Here is a 19,308-nt window from a genome sequence, read left to right as displayed (position 1 = left end):
AGAATATAGCTATGCAGAAAAGCCAAACTGAATACAGGGAGAAAGAAAGAAGAATACAGGGAGGCGCCAGAAGTTGCCCAATAAGTAAGATATGAGGTAACAAGCCATGAGCCTCTTGGTAAATATAAACTAATAGAAATGGGTTAAATTAACCTGCAGGAGCTAATTAATAATAAGCATGGGCCATCAGCCAAACTTTTATAATTAATATTAAGCCTCTGAGTGGTTATTTTAAAAGTGGCTGTGGGGCCAGGTGGTATAAGAAACTTCCAGTTACAAGAACTTTGAGGTCATACTGGGCTACATGAGATCCTGTCTCCAAAAAATAAAAAAAAAAAAATAACAGATTTCCCAGGGGACAGGGAGATGGCTCAGCCAGTAAAATGCCTGCCGTACAAGCACAAGGACCTGAATTCAGATTTCCAAAAAGCTTTGTAAAAAGCCAAGCAAGGTGGCTTGCCCTCAAAACCCCAATGCTGGACAGAAGGGATGGCAATGGAGATGAACCTGAAATTCATTTATCTGGCAACCCAACTGGACCCCTGAAGTTCATTTATCAGGCAGATTAACCACATCTATGGCTCCAGGTTCACTGAGAGACCCAATCTCAAAAAAATATAGTGGAGCTGTGACAACAAAGACACCCATCTATTAACTTCTGGTCTTCGCCCACAGGCACACATACACATTCATATGTGTACACAGCAGTTACACACATACATTCATACAACACACACGCGCGCGCGCGCGCATACACACGGTACTTTCCTCTAATTCTGAAACCTTCCCGGCCTCACACAGAGAAACCTCAGGCCCTACCTGCTCAGCAAAGCTCTACTGAGAGAGACACAAAAGACAGCGAGCCATCTGCATGGACACAGGGCAAATCCTGACTTAGTGCGCTGAGAGAGCATCCATAAATGACTGAATGTCCTGTCCTTAGTGGGCTTGGAGGACAGGGGGCAGGGTTTTAATGATGAATGAAAGAGAAAGAAAGCAGGGAAAATCCAGAGTGTCTGAAGCAAAGCCCTAGAGGTGCTTAAAGGTGAGGCCACGTTCATCTGGGAGGGGGTCAGAGCTGGTTTCCTGGCAGTGGCACCCATGCAGCTCGCTCCTGCTCATCCTGCAGGACTACTCATCCATTCATTGAACAGGTACCATGTTCTAGGCACTGGAGACTTAGCAGGGAACCAGTTAGTCCCCACCTTCATGGAACTTACTCTGCAAAGTAAAGCCAAATAATAGCCCCATTTATAAAAGCACAAATATATATTATGGTCTTAGTGAGCTGAGCCCTCGAAAGAAGATGTAAACAGAGCCTATAGAGGAGACAGTGGTCAGAAAGGCAGGCCTGGGACAGCCAGACTTGGGCAAGCTATCGGAAGGAAGCTCTGCTGGCTCTGGGCTCTGCTGGCTCTGGGCTCTGCTGGCTCTGGGCTGTCTCCTTCTCCTCCCTTCTACTTCTCACTTTTACAGTGCATATGTCTGCCTGTGTCTGTCCCTTCATTGTGTTTCAGAAGATTGTGACTAAGCTCACAGCTCTGGGGCATTTGACCCAACGTGTCCAATTTGGGTAACACTTTGGATTTTAAACTTTTGGGGAGGGGTCTTTTAAAATAATCTCTCTCTCGTCTTTTAAAACAATCTCTCTCTCTCTCTCTCTCTCTCTCTCTCTCTTTCTCTCTCTTTCTCTCTCTCTCTCTCTCTCTCTCTCTCTCTCTGTGTGTGTGTGTGTGTGTGTGTGTGTGTGTGTGTGTGTGTGTGTGTGTATGCAAGCACGGCATACTTGTGAAGGTCAAAGAACAATTTTGGGTTTGTGTATTCATTTTCCACCTTGTTTAGACAGGGTTTCTTGTTCACCACTGCATAGCTCAGGCTAGCGTCTGGGAGGAATCCCCTCTCTCCACCTCCTGTCTCATTGTAGGAGTACCTGGATACAGATGTGCGCTACCTCAGCCAGTGTTACGTACATTCTGGGGGACCCGAACTCAAGTCCTCACAGCTGAGCAGCAAGTGCTCATTGGGCCATCTCCTCTGCCCAGTGTCAATGATTTCCTTTGCAATTTTCTGGTGGTATTGAGGGTTGAACCTGGGGCCTGAGACACGCCTCCTACCAGCGAGACACAACCCCCTTTTTTGAGACAGTATTTTGCTAAGTAGCCCTGGCTAGCCTGGAGCTCACTGTATAGACAAGAGAGGTCTCACACTGGCAATCCTCCTGCTTCAGCCTTTCAATGTGTAATTTATAGAGATGACAGGCTGGAATTGAAGATGTGTCCCCCCCCCCCCCCCCGTGATACCTGGCTCGTGTTTTAGACTACTGAGTTGGAAAGGGGTTTCAGAGATTAACGTTCTGCATGATGGTGATGGAGCCATGGATGGATGCAGGGGTGAGGAAGGGCAGTCCTCTGGAGTTTGTAAGGCTCTAACTCTGCATCCTGTAGCCTTAGTGGTGACATTGGCAGAATCTGACATAGAGCTGGACACCAAAGCCTCTACAGAAATGGCCAGGAGGCCAGTTTCTAACATTCTCAAAGCAGAGATGAAACAGCATGGATGAGCCAACAGTGACAACTCTTTAGGGGACCACAAAGACTTCTAGCTGCCCCCAGCGCCCATCTCCATGGGTGGGAGCCACAGGGCTGTGCTTCCAGCTATGACGAATGAAATGCCAAGACAGTCCTATATTAAAGCTCAGGAAAGACACTGCCTGCTGCTATGACCCTTCTTCAGAGCCCATCCAAGAGACATCTCTCAGTCCAGCTGGAGCATGTACTCAGCCCCAGGCACCATGGTGAAGTCTGGAGACACAGGGGATGTCACCAGACTCACATCTGGAAACAGGTCAGATCAACAGTCAGAGTGGGTCTCCAAGCAGGCATTCCCTCAAATGACTTGAAAAGCACAATTTAAGAACAGCTCCCAGAGTCACCGATTCCTCGGTCCACACAGAACATTGCCTTTCCACCTTCTTGTCCAGCACACGCTAGTGTACTCTGTCCAAGGGGACTTCCCTGCAGCTTCTCCAGCACCTGCCAGGTCAGGTGCTTTAGCACACTTGCTGAAAACACAAACAGAAGTCAGTTTCCTGGGTTTTCAAATATCCTTCCTTGGCAAAATTAAAGACTGACAATCATGAATAGAATAGTTTTTTCTTTTCCTTTTTTTTTTGTTCTTTCTCTTAAATATATATTAGATGTACTGGCAATACAGCTTCTCTAAGGAGGGAGGGGAACAGTGGATGGGAGGCTGGATGAGTGAGTGGGTAGGGCTGGCTGGGTGGGTGGGTGGGTGGCTAAGAAGAAGGATGGATGGTTGAGTTCATGGGTACACTTGGGGGATGTAAACCCAAGATGCTTTGTACGTTGGTCAACAGGAAAAAACCACTGCTGGCTTCACTGGGGACTACTGGCAGATGGGAGTGGGGTCACTCCACCCAACTGTAGAGTAGCCATGTTACGAACTCCTCCCACTGTTAAGTTCTCTATCAGAAGGCTCAAACACATGCTCAGTAGCACGAAACTGTCTTAGTGGGTTTAATGATCTTTACAACTGGGGGTATTGCCCAGTAGCACACTTACCTTGACATGCAAGGCCCTGGGATTAAAGCCCAGTACCACGAAAGTAAATACGTAGATGATTGGTCTGGCTTCCCGACGTCTCTCGGGACAGCATTTGAAGGCTGAGCTGATTTGGCCACATCACATCACCTGCTCTCTGGGTCACTTACCTTTGTTAATCCCCTAACACCTAGGGCTGACAGCTATTTCGACAAGAATCTGCCCCCCACCTCCATTCCCACCTCCTCTGCTGGTCACCACGACTGCCCCCTGGCGGCCAGGAGCAGGTGCCCCCCCTCGGGACCGCCCGAGGGCGAGTGCGCGTGCGCCCAGGTGAGCTGCCGCCGCCCCGTCCTGAAGCCCTGGGCACCTGCCTGGAAAACTTGTGGTTGGTTGTTGCCCTCGGGTCGTTTCCGGGCGGGGACAGGAACCGGGCCATGGAAGATCCTTTGGGGACTCGCGAGCCCCGGGCCCGTCCGAGAGAGCGAGACCCCGACCGGCGCCCGCACCCGGACCGAGACCGCCACGTCGAGCGGCCGCGGGACAGAGCCGGGGACAGACACAGGGAGAGGAACGGTGACGTGAGAGGAAACGGGGACCGTCGAGCGGGCAGGGAAAGGAGGACGGACCGAGACCCGCGCCAGGACGGACACAGGGACGCGGGCCATCATGCAGCTGAACAAAGAGCCTGGGACAGGCCCCGCCAAAGCCGTGCGCGGCCCGAGCCCTGGGTGCCCAGCTGGGACACAGCCCCGACCTCCAGGCCCGCGCCCTGGGGGGGCCCGGAGCCGCCGAGGAAGCAGGGCCTCGGGCGCCGCGGGTTGGACAGGTGAGGGGGTGCACCTGCTGGGGACCCGGACCGTGCCCCGTCGGCTACCTATTCTAGCTGGCGCTCGGGGGTGACTCTACGACGTCCCCAAGCCTTTGTTTGAACTTAATTACCAAAGGAGAAATGGAAGGCCCTGGAACCAGGGGAAGAAAGAGTTTCAGGACCGAAACCGGAACGGCTTAGAAGGCTAGGTGGGTGGGGCTAGCTGGAAGCTACACTCAAGTTAGCCCTCCATACGTTTCAAAGTCCAGTTTCCAGGTGTCGGGGCTCGGCGGGGTGGGGCGAGGGGAGGTAAACTAAGTTAGCTCAAGAAGAGTTCATAGCTGGACTTGCCCCTCCTGCCAAGACCATATGGCAGAAGCTGCGCTTTTAAACTAGAAATCAAGGCCACCTGAAGTTCTCCAGTGGGTTTGTAACCCCTTCATCAGTGAGGTCTTTTCTAAGCCACTTCTTTCAAATCTAATGCTTGCTTAAACCCCACCCTCGGACTTCACCTGTAGGACCCTGAAGTCCCCTATCACCTGTGTCCTGGAAGGTTTGTGAATGGGGACAGGAAGGAGGATCACAGGTGGCCTGGTCACCACACCCCCTCCTAGAGAGTCAGCGTGCCATCCAGTTCCACAGATGTTATCCCATGTGCAGGCAAGGAGCTGGGCTCTGCAGAGTGAGTGAATAGAATAAAAGAGATGTTGCCCCTGAAGACCGAAACAAAGAAAACGGTCCTTGGGTGGGACTGGATGTTTCAGCGTGTGTGTGTGTGTGTGTGTACACGCACGCGCGTGCTATGCATTGATGAAAGGTTTAAGGATTTCAAACCAAAGAAGATGGGATGACATCTATGCCCTGGCAATCTTAGCGTGTCTAAGCATCCCCATCAAGGCATGGTCTTGTCATTATCATTTCAGCTCCCGTCTTTCTCTTGCAAGCAGGTCTGAGCCACTGTCAGAGACAACCCTTTTAGCTGCTACTAGGTCCTGTTCTGATACCTGGCCTCTGCTGTTAGCCTTGGGAAAGCCTGCTATCATGAGTTTACGTTACACTATCTAAAACCAACTAGCATTCATTACAAAAGCTTCGCCCAGATTCCGTCTGCTCTTTCAATCTTTGACACCAACTATTGTTTCCCTGACTGCACCCATCTTGAACTGCAACCACAGGAGTAAAAAAAAAGAAGTTCATTTGTAGGTTTCCTCATAAACCAGAGCCCTGGTTACCCCACCTCACCCCAAAGTGAACCAAAGAAATGCATTTGCTTGTTGCTCATATAGCGGGTTGAGGCCAAAGAGCAGCTTCTCTCTGCCCTTGTAAGCATTTATTGGAAGGAGGGGATACAGGGGCCGGGATGCAGTCGTTTACTGTCAGGGTTCAGAGACCAGTGCAGGAAGATGGCAGTGAAGCAGCCAACTGCAGCCCAATGTGAAATCAGTTCTTACAGAAAAAGCTGGGCTTTGGAAAGAAAAAATCCGGGCTCCTGTCTAAGCTTAGACAGGATCCCAAGAAGGTGGCCTAGAGCTGAGTTCCGTGGAAGGAAGATGGAAGAGGAAGACAGAAGGTGTTTCAAGCAGAAAAACAACTTCCTCAGTGACCAGAGGCCTGGGTCCTTGTTAGGGGTGGAGGATTGCTCACTGCTGCTGGCCCAGTGCGCCTAGGCTGTGAGTGTGCACAGTGCAAGAGCCTCCTGTGTGCTCAGTGTGCCTAGGCTGTGAGTGTGCACAGTGCAGGAGCCTCCTGTGTGCTCAGTGCACCTAGGCTGTGAGTGTGCACAGTGCAGGAGCCTCCTGTGTGCTCAGTGCGCCTAGGCTGTGAGTGTGCACAGCCTCCTGTGTACTGATGAACGGATTAAGGATTTCAAACCAAAGAAAGATGGGACGACATCTATGTCTTAGAAAACTCCCCGAATCCACCAAGTAGAATGCAGCCTCCTGTTGAATCTCGGGCAGAGCCCAGCATATATTAGAAAAAAGAAAGGACAAAAAGAGACAGAAGGTGCCAGGGTGGCCAAGGAGGAAATGACAGATCTCAAAAGTAGCCTGGCTGGGTGTGATGGTATATGACTATAATCCCAGCACTTGGAAGGTGGAGGCAAGAGGATCAGCGGTTCAAGGCCAAGTTCCTTACTGAGTTGAGAGTTCTGATACCAGTGGGCATGATAGCACATACCTGTGACCCAGCACTTCAGAGGCTGAGGCAGGAGGATCACATGTTTAAGGCAAGCCTAGGCTGCATGCTGAGGAATGTATTTTTTAAAACTATAAATGAAGCCTTAATACTAAACAAATTGAGTTGCCATCCTAAATGTCTGCGTGCTCCTTGGTTGCAGTGAACTTGCTTCGGAGAGATATGTGTCCCTGCACTCCCGGCCTGAACGACAGGAAGAGGAATATTACAAGTCTGAAGCCGAGGGGCTCCTGGAATGCCACCAATGCAAATACTTGTGCTCAGGGAGAGGTGAGCCTTGGGGAACCCCATCTGACCATTTATATTGCAAATGGCTTGAGGAGAGGCAAGGTAGGGGTTGGATGGGTGTGAGTTGGTGAATTCAAAGCTCATTGAAATTGTCCCCTTGGGTTCCTAGTATTCTCATTTCCATGCTTGCATGGGGTTCTTGCTTAAAAGAAAAGACAGGAAGGTCTGAACAGGGCAATGAGGCTCTGCAAGCTTATCCAGGGTGCTTGGCTCTGAGCTTGGGTCAAGCATGCTTCCACCTCTCAGCCCCCTGGGGGAAGTTGGCATGTTTGGTGTCCTGTGATGTGCTTGTGGTGGAGTGGCCCTCTGGCACAGCAAGCTCCATAAAGGGAACGTCATGCCAGCAAATACCCAACTTGCTCCCGAAGCCAAACAAGAAAGGATGGTCTCCTTAGAGACCTGATGCCAAGCAGGCTCTCACTCCTCATCGACTGAGATGCATAGCATGGATAGAGTTTACATTAAGACCAAACTTACAGCCTAGCACGGTGACTTGCATGTCTGTAATCCCAGTTTAGGCAGGATTGCCGTGAGTTCTGGGACAGCTTGGGTGACATAGCAAACAACATCATATTCATGCATAGAGAAAAACAAACGTGTCATACAGTTACGTAACCCTTCCACACACCAAGTACATTCATATTTTCTCTTTCATGAGAAACAAAAGATGGGGCCAGGATGATGGCTCAGGGGTATGCTGTCAAGCCTGCCGACCCAAGTTCAATCCTTAGGACCTACTTGGTGAAAGGAGAGAATCAACTTCCCCAGCTTGTCCTCTGACCTCCCCACATGTGCATATAGACGCACAAATAAAGCAAAAACTATGGCATGGTGGCATGTGGTCAGGGGGTACAGGAGGACCAGGAGTTCAGAGACCAGCCTGAATTGTAGGAAACCCTGTGTCAGACAAAACAGAATGGACTTCTGGAGCCTTTAACACTGTCACTAGTGTTACGACTCAGCAGTCACTTCCTACCAGCCTGGCCTCCCAGGTCCTGGTCTTGCCAGCAAGGAGGAAAATCTGGTTTGTCAGGGTGAACCCGACAGTGCAGGGGATTCGTGGTTGGTTAGTCCGCTGAGGCTGCCCGTGACTAAGTGTGGAAGCATCCCAGCCTACAGGGGGGAAATCATGGAGTCCACAGCTGAAGGTGTGCTGGAGGTGATGGCAAGGAGTAGTGATTACAGGATTATGAAGAACTTTGATGGGAAGCCACTAAGCCATCTGACTACAAGGTTTACATACGCTGTTGCCAGCCATGTCTTTAATCCTCTCCACAACTCCGGCTCAGAGAGGCACGGCAAGTTACCCAGGTCACACAGTCACTAAAGGCACTGGAAGTGAAACCAGGAACCCCAGCCTAAGGCCTCAAAGCATTACGTTCTTCTCTTGTGCTGTAAATAACAGGAGCAAGTCTGAGGCTGGCTAACAAGGTTTCTTCCTTCCTTCCTTCCTTCCTTCTTCCTTCCTTCCTTCCTCTCTTTTCTTTCTTTCTGTGATTGATTTACCAAGAGGATGGGCAGGGCCTGGGCTTCTGACCAAAACATACCTAGATTTAGATTTGATTGCTTCTGGCTATTTCACTTTGAGCCTGGCGGTTGGGTATGGAAGTCCTGGTCTGTTGGAAAGCTTGAAGATGGTTCGGCCCTCAGAAAGCAACAGATGGGCGCTGGTGAAGAACGCTGTTGTTTGGTGCTCCTATACCGGTACACAGGCGAGCACTAAGTGGCGAGACAGCCATCTGCATTAGGACTGGCTGGAGCAGGAAGACAAGCCTGGGTACAGATCACCTGAAGGCATTTAAGTCCACAGTGGAGTGGATCCTTTGTGGCTTTTTCTTTGTCAGTGAAATCGTGTCATTCCACTCCTCCCAGTACACAGGGCAGCCTGTGGCCCTCTGGGGACACTCTGAAGTCTGCTCTGTGATTCACCCCTAGGAAGTTAAGTGGAACACTCAGACTGACAGAAAAAGATTAGAGCCAACTTCACTTTTGTAAGAAAGAACTCACAGATAGAGACATCTTTAGGGGCTTGAAGTAAAGATCAGATTGAAAGCAGTGTGCATGTGGCTTGCACACATGAGGCTTCCCTTGACCCCACCCCAGTCCTCTGTGAGTGTAGATTCTGTTCATTGACTGTTTGGAGGGACAGATGTGTAGGGCTAGTTCCATGATTAGAAGATGTTAAGTCTCAGCTCATTTGTATATGGAACACTTCTCCCTCCCCACGGTCTTGCTCTCCCCTATCCTTAGAAGCTTAGTTGTCGTCTTCTTCTTCTTCTTCTTCTTCTTCTTCTTCTTCTTCTTCTTCTTCTCCTCCTCCTCCTCCTCCTCCTCCTCCTTCCCCTTCTTCTCCTCCTCCTTCTTTTCTTCTTCCTCCTCCTCCTCCTCATCTTCTTCTTCTCCTCCTCCTCCTCCTCCTTCTTCTCCTCCTCCTCCTCTTTTCCCTCCTCCTCCTCCTCCTCTTTCTCCTCCTCCTCCTCTTCTTTTTCTTCTTGTTTTAGTTTTTCAAGACAGGGTTTACCTTAGCTCTTAAATTGCAGCAGTTTGTACTTTCTGGTAGCTCTGACCATCACTGCAAAGCACCTTTCAGCCAGGACGGAGGCACGCAGCAGCAGCCCCAGCCACCTAGGAGGCTGAGGTGAGGGGGTCAGTTGAGTCCATGATTTGGATCAACCAAGGTGACATAGACTATCTCAAAACAAAATAGACTAGCTGGGCTTCATGGGACACACTTGAAATTCTAGCACTTAGGAGGCTGAGGTGGGAGGACCACAAGTTTCAGGAAAGCGCTTTCTCAAATAAATAAAATTAAACAAAATTTTCAGTTTTCTTCCAATTAGTATAGTCATGTCCCCCCTTGTGTGTGTGTGTCCATGCATGTCTGCAAGTGCATGGAGGCCAGAGGACAATTCCGACATCATTCCTCAAGTGCTCTCCACCTTGTGTTTTAAGATGGGGTCTCTCATTGGCTGGCTGACCAGCGAGCCCCTGGGATCCCTCATCTCCACCCCCAGCGCTGACATGACAAAGGCCAGACACTACACACGCATGCATGTACAGTAAGCGTATGTAGGCTATGGAGGCTCTGGGCTCCCATCCCTAGTACCACACACACACAAAAATGTTTGCCACATAGCAGTGCACTGGAGAAATCTAGATGTCCCTTTGTCCCATTGAATTGTTTAAATTCATGGTGACGCCAGGAATGATGGCACCTGAGAAACTAAAGCAGAAGGATCCAGAATTCCGGGCTAACCTGTGCTCCATTGTGAAACCATTATAGTAATCTCTACACCTTTTAAAGTCCTGAGGTAGGGCTGGAGAGATGGCTCAGGGGTAACAGCGCTTGCTGCTCTATGATAAGGACCCGTGTTTGGCTGCACACCACATCCAGCAACTCACAAATGTCTGTAACTAAGCGCCAGGATATCTGGCATCTTCTTCTGGCTTTTGGGCACATGCGCAAATACTGACATGTGTAAATAATAAAAATTAAAGATAAATCTCTAAAGTAGATTATGTTTACAGAGATACAAAAATATATTTAGAATTAAAACTTAGAGTTCCTGAGATGGGGGGGCATGTGTATGTATAGAGGGGGTAGAACTCATATAGTCCAGGCTGGTCTCAAATTTACTATGTAGTTAAGGCTGGACAAGAACTCCTGACCTTCCTACCTCTGCCTCCCAATACTGGGGTTACAGTCAGGTGCCACCATGCCTAGTATTTTACGTGGGTGCTGGGGATCTAGTTCTCGTGCTTAGAAGGCAAGCTCTTTACTGACAGCCATCCCTGCTTGGCTTTTTGGTTTTGTTTTTCAAGGCAGGGTTTTTCTGTGTGTGGCCCTGGCTGTCCTGAAACTCACTCTTTAAACCAGGCTGGCTTGAACTCAGAGATCTACCTGACTCTGCCCCCTGAGTACTGGGATTAAAGGTGTGCACCACCACCACTTAGCCCTATGGTGGCTTTTTTGAGTGTTATGCTTTTCAGTCAAAAGAATTTCACAAAAGCGTTCATGCTACCACCTCACACTAGCTGGGCAGAAGGAACCTGCTGGAAGGGTAGTGAGAGTCTCCTGGTGCAAAGACAGCATCTCGGGGCTGGAGAGATGGCTCAGAGGTTAAAGAGCATTGCTTGCTCTTCCAAAGGTCCTGAGTTCAATTCCCAGCAACCACATGGTGGCTCACAACCATCTGTAATGGGGTCTGCTGTCCTCTTCTGGGCTGCAGGCATACACACAGAATATTGTATACATAATAAATAAATAAATATTAAAAAAAAAAAAGTTGTAGCAAAGACAGCATCTCGAAACAATAACACCCTCTCCTTACAGCCTGCTGCCAGATGCTGGAGGTTCTGCTCAACTTGTTGATCTTGGCCTGCAGTTCTGTCTCTTACAACTCCACAGGGGGCTACACAGGCATCACCAGCCTGGGCGGGATTTACTACTACCAGTACGGAGGGGCTTATAGTGGCTTCAGTGGTGCTGATGGGGAGAAAGCACAGCAGCTGGATGTGCAATTCTATCAGCTCAAGCTGCCCACAGTTACTGCAGCAATGGCCTACAGTGGAGCCCTCATGACCTTCTCCTGTCTCCTCATCCTCGGGGGTATCCTGCAGGTCCCATGGCACTGTCCGCCATGGCTGGTGATCGAGGGCTTGATGGATGTGCTCATCGCTGGGGCGTACATCCCGGCCTCGTACTTCTTCTTCCAGCACCTCTCAGCTGCCTACAGCTCAGATGTGTGTAAGGAGAGGGAGGCCCTGTACCAGAGCAAAGGTTACAGTGGCTTCAGCTGCGATATGCACGGGGGAGACATAGGAGCAGGAGTCTTTGCCGCCATGGGCATTGTGGTCTTTGCCGTGGGAGCTGTCCTGGCCTTTAAGGGTTACCGTAAAGTCAAGAAGCTGAAGGAGAAGCCCGCAGAAATGCTTGAGTTTTAGACTTCTAGAATGTTCTGCCGAGTATACATGATAGAAGGCACTTTCAACCATGATCTTTCACAAGAATTCTTCTTTCATGTGGACCAAGCCAATGTGGGTATGCTGGGCTGAGCTTCTGGTTGCCTGGAGAAGTGTTTCTCTGGTTTCTAGAATCTTCTATGGATGTGGACCTAACCAAAAATATATCAAAATCCAAAACACTAGAGCTAGACATGGTGGTACAGATCTGTAATCTTATAATCCTAGCACTTATAAGGCTGAGGCAGCAGACTCGAGAGTTCAAGTCTAGCCTGGGCTAAACAGCAAGACCTTGTCTCCAAGCCAGCTAAAGAAGGAGCTGGAAAAAAAAAACAAAAAACAAAAAACAACCAAGAAGTGGTGGTACGCACCTTTAATCCCAGCACTCAGGAGGCAAAGGCAGGAGGATCTCCGTGAGTTCGAGGCCAGCCTGGTCTACAAGAGCTACTTCCAGGACAGACTCAAAACTACAGAGAAACCCTGTCTCAAAAAAAGAAAAAGAAAAAAACAACAAAAACAAAAAAATCAAAGAAGGAGCTGGTAAAGGCCAGGACCCACAGCAGGAAGGCGAAGGGCACTTCACATCAGGGCAGGGACAATTGCATTGGAAGCTTCTCCTTAGAGCTCACAAAAAGTTCATCGACAGGAGACAGCTCCACCTGAATTGTCTGTTCTAAACTTGGATCTCTTCAGTTGGTGCCCCAGGCATCTCCACACTGTCTGGTCCCTGCATTTCTTCAACTCTGTGGATTCTGGGGGACACTCCCAGAAAAACTTCAGGGTGAGGGCATAGCATAAGGAAAAGAGAATCAGATTAAATTCACTGAGCTGCAAAGAAACCATTCTACAGGCCCCTTACCGTGGCCCCAGCTTTCAATACGCATTTGTACCCTCTTGTAAATGTGCCATTGTATGAAGAACTTAGCCTGGCAGCTGGTCGGGACCTGCCCAGAAGAAAAGAATGTAAAGTCTTTTTCCCTACAGAGGAGTGTTACTTTTGGCCAGAAAACTTCATGAACTGGACTCTGTGAATTCCAGCGTGGGGCCATTTCAGTGTATTGTGTTGCAAGCAAATCTGTTCTTTGCTTGATGGGAATCCAAGCATTTCAAAGGAAAAAATTAATTTGGAGGCAGCAGTTTTCTTTATGTCCATTATACATTATTTACTTAAATGCCATTGATTGATTTCGAACACTTTGGGCTTAGGGGCAGAATTGCGCACACCTCTGTCACCTATGGTTAGAAGTCTCCTTGAACACTGTGAGAGATTCTGCTCAAAGAAAAGGGGAGATTTTAATTTTATTTTTTGTTTTGTAGATACCTTGACTGCACATATTGTTTTATTTTCACAAAATAAAAAGATCAAACCAACTTGCTCGCCTTGGATATTTTCCCCCCTCAGAACAGTTAGGGACAGCGCAAAGGCAGAAGTAGACAGAGAATTAAGCGGAGTGTTACATGGTCAACCACAAAGTCAGCCTTGCTCAGGAAGATGCTGCTTACAGTAAAGATCTGGGGACTTCAGAGTCTCTGCTTCCACAGACCTCTGCCATCTCTCTGCAGACCCAAACCATCCCAACTGGGAGATAAATTGCAACGCCTGACTTTTTTTCCTTTTTCTCTAATGTATCTTTCTGCATCAGCAGTGTGCTTAAAGATACTTGTGATGTTTGGTAGGTAGTTTAGCTATCAGGTTGGGCTAGTTGGTGCTGGGAATAATCCCTGCAGTCGTATTCCTGTAATAGATCCTGTCATCACGGCACCTAGAAGACATGAAAGACTAGATTTCCACCACTTCAGCCAAGAGATGCGTGCTGTGGGTACCAGAAGGAAAGAGGTCATGTTTCCCATCTCTTGTAGCACAGTACAGTGTTTCTGTTTCTACATGCTGATGGAAGGGAAATCAGGGTGGGAAAGATGTGGCATGTGGGAGACAGCTGCCCCCCTACCAGTGACATCTGGGCTGGTTCATCGTCTGCTGTGCTTACAGAGCCTGGCTGAAGAGTGGGCAGTTTGAATCTTATGTTGAATTTTAAATAAGAGCAATACAGTTTCTCAACTCTCAGATCCCCACGCTGCTGTGTCCCCTGGCTTTTCAGGAATTCACGTGGGCCTGCAGAAGATAAGCTCAGCTGGCTGCGCCTGAAGGTTGTAAGGCTGCTGCCCCTTAACTGCCTCCGTGCTAAACATGGTGCCCATTGGTGCAATGCATAGCTGTCCTAATCTCTGGGAAATGGCACTTTTCCAGAATTCTCTCCTTGTCTTCTCCCATTTTAGAATATTACAGAGATGCCTTGCCATTCATTTATAATTCTCAAGGAGTTTTAGTCATGCATGTGTCAGTGTCCGCGGGGATTGGTCCCAGAGCCCCTTTCAGTATTCAAATCTGAGCATGCTCTGGTCTGTATAAAAAATGGCATGGTATTCGCATATCACATATCCATAGCCTCCTGTATACTCGATCTCTGATTATTCATAACTTAAACATAAATGCTATATAAACAATTGGTAAAATGTGTCCTTTAGCTAACACCCCTGAGAAAAAGCCAGCTTTGTTCCTTGGTCAGATGCTTTTCAATCCCCAGTGGAATCTTCCAGTGCAGAAGCTGCAACTTGGGGGGGGGGGGGGCTGTTCTCCCTTCCACTTGACCCCTAGGAGGGAGGGAGGTGGGTGAGGCTGGAAGTCTTGTCTTCATTCATCAGACAAAAAGCCTACCACTTGTAAGGACTTCAGTGAGTGGAGGCGAGGCAAGATTACATCAGTAAAGAGCACACCATGGAATCTGGTATTCGAATTTGAGGTTCTCGCCTCTGCACCCCAGGAGGATGCTAATCAAACTTCCAGAAGTCCAGCCTGTAGCTTCTGCAGGGGTCAGTGACAGGGACAGCCAGCAGACAAGAGACCTTCAGTCTTGGCCCACCTGTTGACTCTCGGTGCTTTGAGGAATCCGCAGATCTTCCAGCCGTCTAAGAAGTTCCCTACACGTGAACAGCACAAGTATCTGTCTGTAGAAACCTGGCTGAGCCAACTGGTCCAACCATACAACCGAACCGGAAGTCATAGAAGGCTGGGCCGACTGATCTAGAGATAGCGCTGGCAGGCACATAGTAGATGAAAGCAGCAAGCAAGATGCTGGAGGGTGTGTGTGCTGCCACTGTGCTGGGAGGGAGGGGGAAGGAAGGTGCAACCAGGTTTGGATGTTTTTATCTGTGTACAGAAAGGCTGGAAAGCCGGCTGAGGAGATGGTTTCGTGGGTAAAGAACCCACCTCACAATCATAAGGACCTCAGTTCAGATCCCCAGACCGTGTGTCAAAAGCCATTCTTGGTGGTGGGCTCCTGTCAGTCCTGGGCTGATGAGATGGGAGGCAGAGACGGTGGCCCCCCTGGAACGCACCGGTAGGTAGTTACTCAAGCCTTTCTGGTGAAGTTCCAGCTCAGCAACAGCCCTGTCTCGAAGAAAAGAACCCCTGAGGAATGACGCTCGACACGTGTACATGCACAGCCTCCCACCACAAACATGCACGCATGCACACACACACAGAGAACGGGAGACAGAAGCAGGGATTATTAGCAAGTTAAGAAAATGCTGAGAGTCGTGGAGACTGGGTAAGAGTTTGTGACCATCTGGGCTACACAGCAAGACTGTACTGGGGGGCGTGGAGAGCAGGAATGAAACATTTCAGTTTATACTTCGTGACAGTAATGGTTTTTTTCAAACTTTTCATTTGAAATTTCACAAGAAGTCACGGGGCTGCCTTTCGTCCCCTTCGGTAGTTTTCCCTCACTTGTGTGTCTTGAATGAGGATAGCAGGGCCCAAGAAAGTGGTGATCTTCAGAGCTGGGTAGCTCTCTCTCACACACACCCCTGCCGCCGCTTCCCGACCGCCCCCGCCCCCGGCCCCGGCCCCGCCCCCTCACACTCATCCGTTTGCAGCTTTGTCATTAGTGTGCTCACCACAAGGGCGCCCAGAAACACTCCATCCCAGCAGCCCCCGCTAGTGCTGCTCCTTCACAGCCACACCCATCCTATTCTCCCACCCCGGCACTACCCGTGGGCCACGTAAGCCGCATTCTGTCCCACTGAGACCGCTCCTCAGACGGAATCATGTAACCTTTTGAGACCAGAACTTTCCCTCCACTCATAAATACTTTGAAATTCACCCAGGGTCCTGCCTCTCATTCCCTGGAGATAGACAGGGTGAGGGTGGGGAATCGGGGGTACCTGGACCATTCACTGCTCAAGGCAAAGTCATCCCAAGACTCGGCTGTTACAAATAAAGCCAACACTAGGAGATTCACGATCATGTTATTGTGTTTTTCTTCCTTTTTTAAATTTCGAGGCTGGCTCTCAGTGTGTAGCCCAGGCTGGTTCTCCTCCTTGAACTACCAAGTAACTATTTCTTTAGGGTGAATGCCTAAGGGTAAAATTGCAGTACTGTACACCTGTAATCCTAATACTTGGGAGGTTGAGACAGGTAGATAGAGAGTTCAAGACCGTATGTCAAAAAAGAAAATTTTTTTTTTAATTTTTAAGCCTCCAAGATTTTCAGGTTGACATTTGATTTTTTATAAGAATTTACTTTATGTATATGAAGGGTTTGCATGTGCAATGCTTGCATACCTGACGCCCTCTGAGGTCAGAAGAGGACATTGGATCCTTTGGAACCAGAGTTACAGAGGTTGTGAGCTACTGTGTGGGTGCTGGGAACCCAACCCAGGTCCTATGCAAGAGCTACAGGTACTCTTATCCCTGAGCCATCGCTCCACCCACCCAACCGGCAGTGATTTTTTTTCTTGGTGGGGGGGGGGGGGCTGTTGTTTTACAGCGTACTGGCAGAGCGCTTGCCTAAAATGCACAATCTCTGGATCCCACCACAAGCATTAGAATTTTAAATGACTCTTTAAAAAAAAAAAAAAAGACAAAACCAAGAATGTTGATCAGGTTGCTGAATTGAGCCCGCCGGTCAGCCCCTTTGGAGCCAGGGGATCCCTAGTTCCCCTGGTGAGTGACGCAGCCTTAAACCGGACTCTCTCTTCCCCCAGGTGTGGTGCAGATAGTAGAGGTGATTTTGAATGGCATGGTTCTCATATGCATCGTGGCTTCCTACTTTGTCCTGGCCGGATTCAGCGCCAGCTTTGCCAGCGGCAGTGGCTTCGGGAATAACTACTACTCCCCTTTTGAGGGTACAGAACTGGAGCAGGTTCGGCAGCTGGACCAGCGGTACACCATCCTGCGGTCGCCCCTGATCTATGGCGGCGTGGCTGTTTCCCTAGGACTGGGCGTCCTCACGATGGGCATTTTACTGAAGGGAGCCAAGAGTCTAAGGAAGCTCTCTGGGAGGTGGCTGCTGTCGGAAGCAACCTTCAGCCTCTTGGCCGCAGTAGGTTACTGTGTGGGCGTTGGCTTTTACCTGTACGGTGCACTGAGCATCAATTCCACAGACACTTGCAAAAACAGAGAGAGGCTCTATGCCCGTAAGGGTCTCACCTGGATGAACTGCCAGCTGGCGGGCACGGATGGGGCAGCGGCCACCTTCGCTTGTCTTCTGGTGATTATGTACACAGCCAGCGTGGTGCTGGCCCTGCGGGGCTACCGAGAACAGAAGCGCTACAAAGCCAGCCAGGAACAGCACAGAAATTACATTGATGTCCCTGAATATGTGTGGTCTGAGACACTCTAAGGAGATCTGGAACTCTCCTTTGTTCCTCTCCTACAAGCACTTGAGTAGACAAGCTCCCCAAGGCACCTGAGCAGAGTTACCCTTGTAAAAGTCTGTTGGGGGAGGGGAGATCATATTTGTTGAAAAAAAGCCATCTGGCAAGGCTGGGTATGCCCTTGTGGTAGGACTCTTGCCATGTGGTGAGGCGATAGTATTAAGTAGGAGACTAGCCAAAGAAATTCTGAGGACTGAGGACGCATTCTGCATGTACAGAGAGCTATAGTAGACATCCTCCCTCCGCTGTGAATGGCAGTTTTCAGGGCTGGAGAGATGGCTCAGCTGTTAAAGGCACTGGCCACTGGTACAGAGGATCCAGGTTCCCTTCCCAGCACCCCTGTGTCTCACAACAGTTCACAGTTCCTCTACTGAACTCCAGGGGCACAGCACAAACATGGTGCACATACATACACACAGGCAAACACTCATGCATAAAATAAAAATCATTTTTTTTAAAGGGCAACAGCACACTGTTGTAGTTGGCAGTTGTGGGGTCGGGTTCCAATGAGTGACTGTTTCTCTCTCCTTCCCAGAGGGAGCTGCTGTGTTGTTGGAGGGTACCATCCATGGCAGTTCTCCAGAGATGGAAGAGGGGTTGGGCTACTTACACAGGAAGGGAGATGCTTTTAGCATGGTCCTCTTTAGGATTCCAGCTTCACAGACCCAGTAAAAATATTTGCCACTAGCTGTTTCTAGTAGGTGTGTGTGTGTGTGTGTGTGTGTGTGTGTGTGTGTCTGTGGTTGTGTCTGTGTCTGTCTATGTATGTGTGTATGTATGTCTGTGTATCTGTGAGTGTCTGGGTGTAGGGATAAGTCCCGCCCCTTAGGGGGCGTGTTCGCCTCAAGCTAATGTTTACCTATAAATCTGGCAAGCCTGCTCGCAGCGCTTGCTTCTGCTTTCCTGGTTTCCGCAGGAACGGTGGTTCTGTAAGTCTATTTCTCCATTAAAGCTGTATATATATTTTTACAATCTGTCTGCATTCGTTTACGCCATTACATCTGGGGGAGAGTATTCCATTGGAATTAACTTTTGGTTTGTTTTTTTTTTTTTAAACACAGTCTTCATTGGCTGGAGAGATGGCTCAGTGGGTGAAGGCATCTGCTTCCAGGCCCGATGACCTGAACCTGATCCCTGGGGCCCACATGGTGGAAAGAGAGAATGTTGGGCACACCATGGCATTTTCACAGTCACACACACATAAGTAATTCTTGTGGGGCCTGTCCAAGATAAAGGTTCAAAAGTAAACCTCATGCAGAAATGGGAAAATAGGGGCTGGAGAGATGGCTAGGCAGTTAAGAGTGCTTTACTGCTCTTCCAGAGGACCCAGGTTCAGTTCCCAGCACCCACATGGCAGCTCACAACCATCTGTAACTCCAGTTCCAGTGATTCAACACTCCATTCTGCTGTCTGAAGGCACCAGGCACACAGGTCAAGCATATACATATAGGCAGGCAAACACTGAAATGTTAAATAAAAATGAAGGAAACTTTTAAGAGATGAAGCAAAGCTCAGGGAAAAACAGCCACCAGAAAATCTGTTTAATTGGTATGTCTGCTTCACTGTGGCACCCATGCCCCACACTAAGACTTGACGAGTGGCAAGGGAGCCTTAACAGTACTGGAATTCAAATATGAACCCCTCAATAAGAGACTAGCACCCCAACATACCATTCTCATTATTTACCAGGTATTCTTCTGCCCACCTTGGGTCTTTCACTGGATAAAGGAGACTTTGACCTATGACCCCAGCCCTGTGCCCAGCTGGCTCCTCA

General features: G+C 49.2%; 1 protein-coding gene across 2 annotated transcripts; it reads left to right on the top strand.

The window, feature by feature from the left end:
* Positions 1–3,888: 3,888 nt before the first annotated feature.
* Marveld3 (MARVEL domain containing 3) lies at positions 3,889–18,360 on the top strand. Of its 2 annotated transcripts, none has more exons than XM_041650722.1 (3): positions 3,889–4,389; positions 6,710–6,837; positions 16,863–18,360. In XM_041650722.1, the coding sequence occupies exons 1-3, from the start codon at positions 3,998–4,000 to the stop codon at positions 17,498–17,500; spliced, it is 1,158 nt and encodes a 385-aa protein (XP_041506656.1). In that variant the 5' UTR covers positions 3,889–3,997; the 3' UTR covers positions 17,501–18,360. The 2 variants fall into 2 exon arrangements, with proteins under 2 accessions (XP_041506656.1, XP_041506657.1); XM_041650723.1 differs by lacking the exon at positions 16,863–18,360 and adding an exon at positions 11,189–12,159.
* Positions 18,361–19,308: the final 948 nt, after the last annotated feature.

Source organism: Microtus oregoni, unplaced genomic scaffold, assembly GCF_018167655.1.
Source record: "Microtus oregoni isolate MIOR12 unplaced genomic scaffold, Mior012 000004F_ref0000308, whole genome shotgun sequence".
NCBI lineage: Eukaryota > Metazoa > Chordata > Mammalia > Rodentia > Cricetidae > Microtus > Microtus oregoni.
Note: the sequence above shows the minus strand (reverse complement) of the source record. Positions and strands in the feature narration are given on the sequence as shown.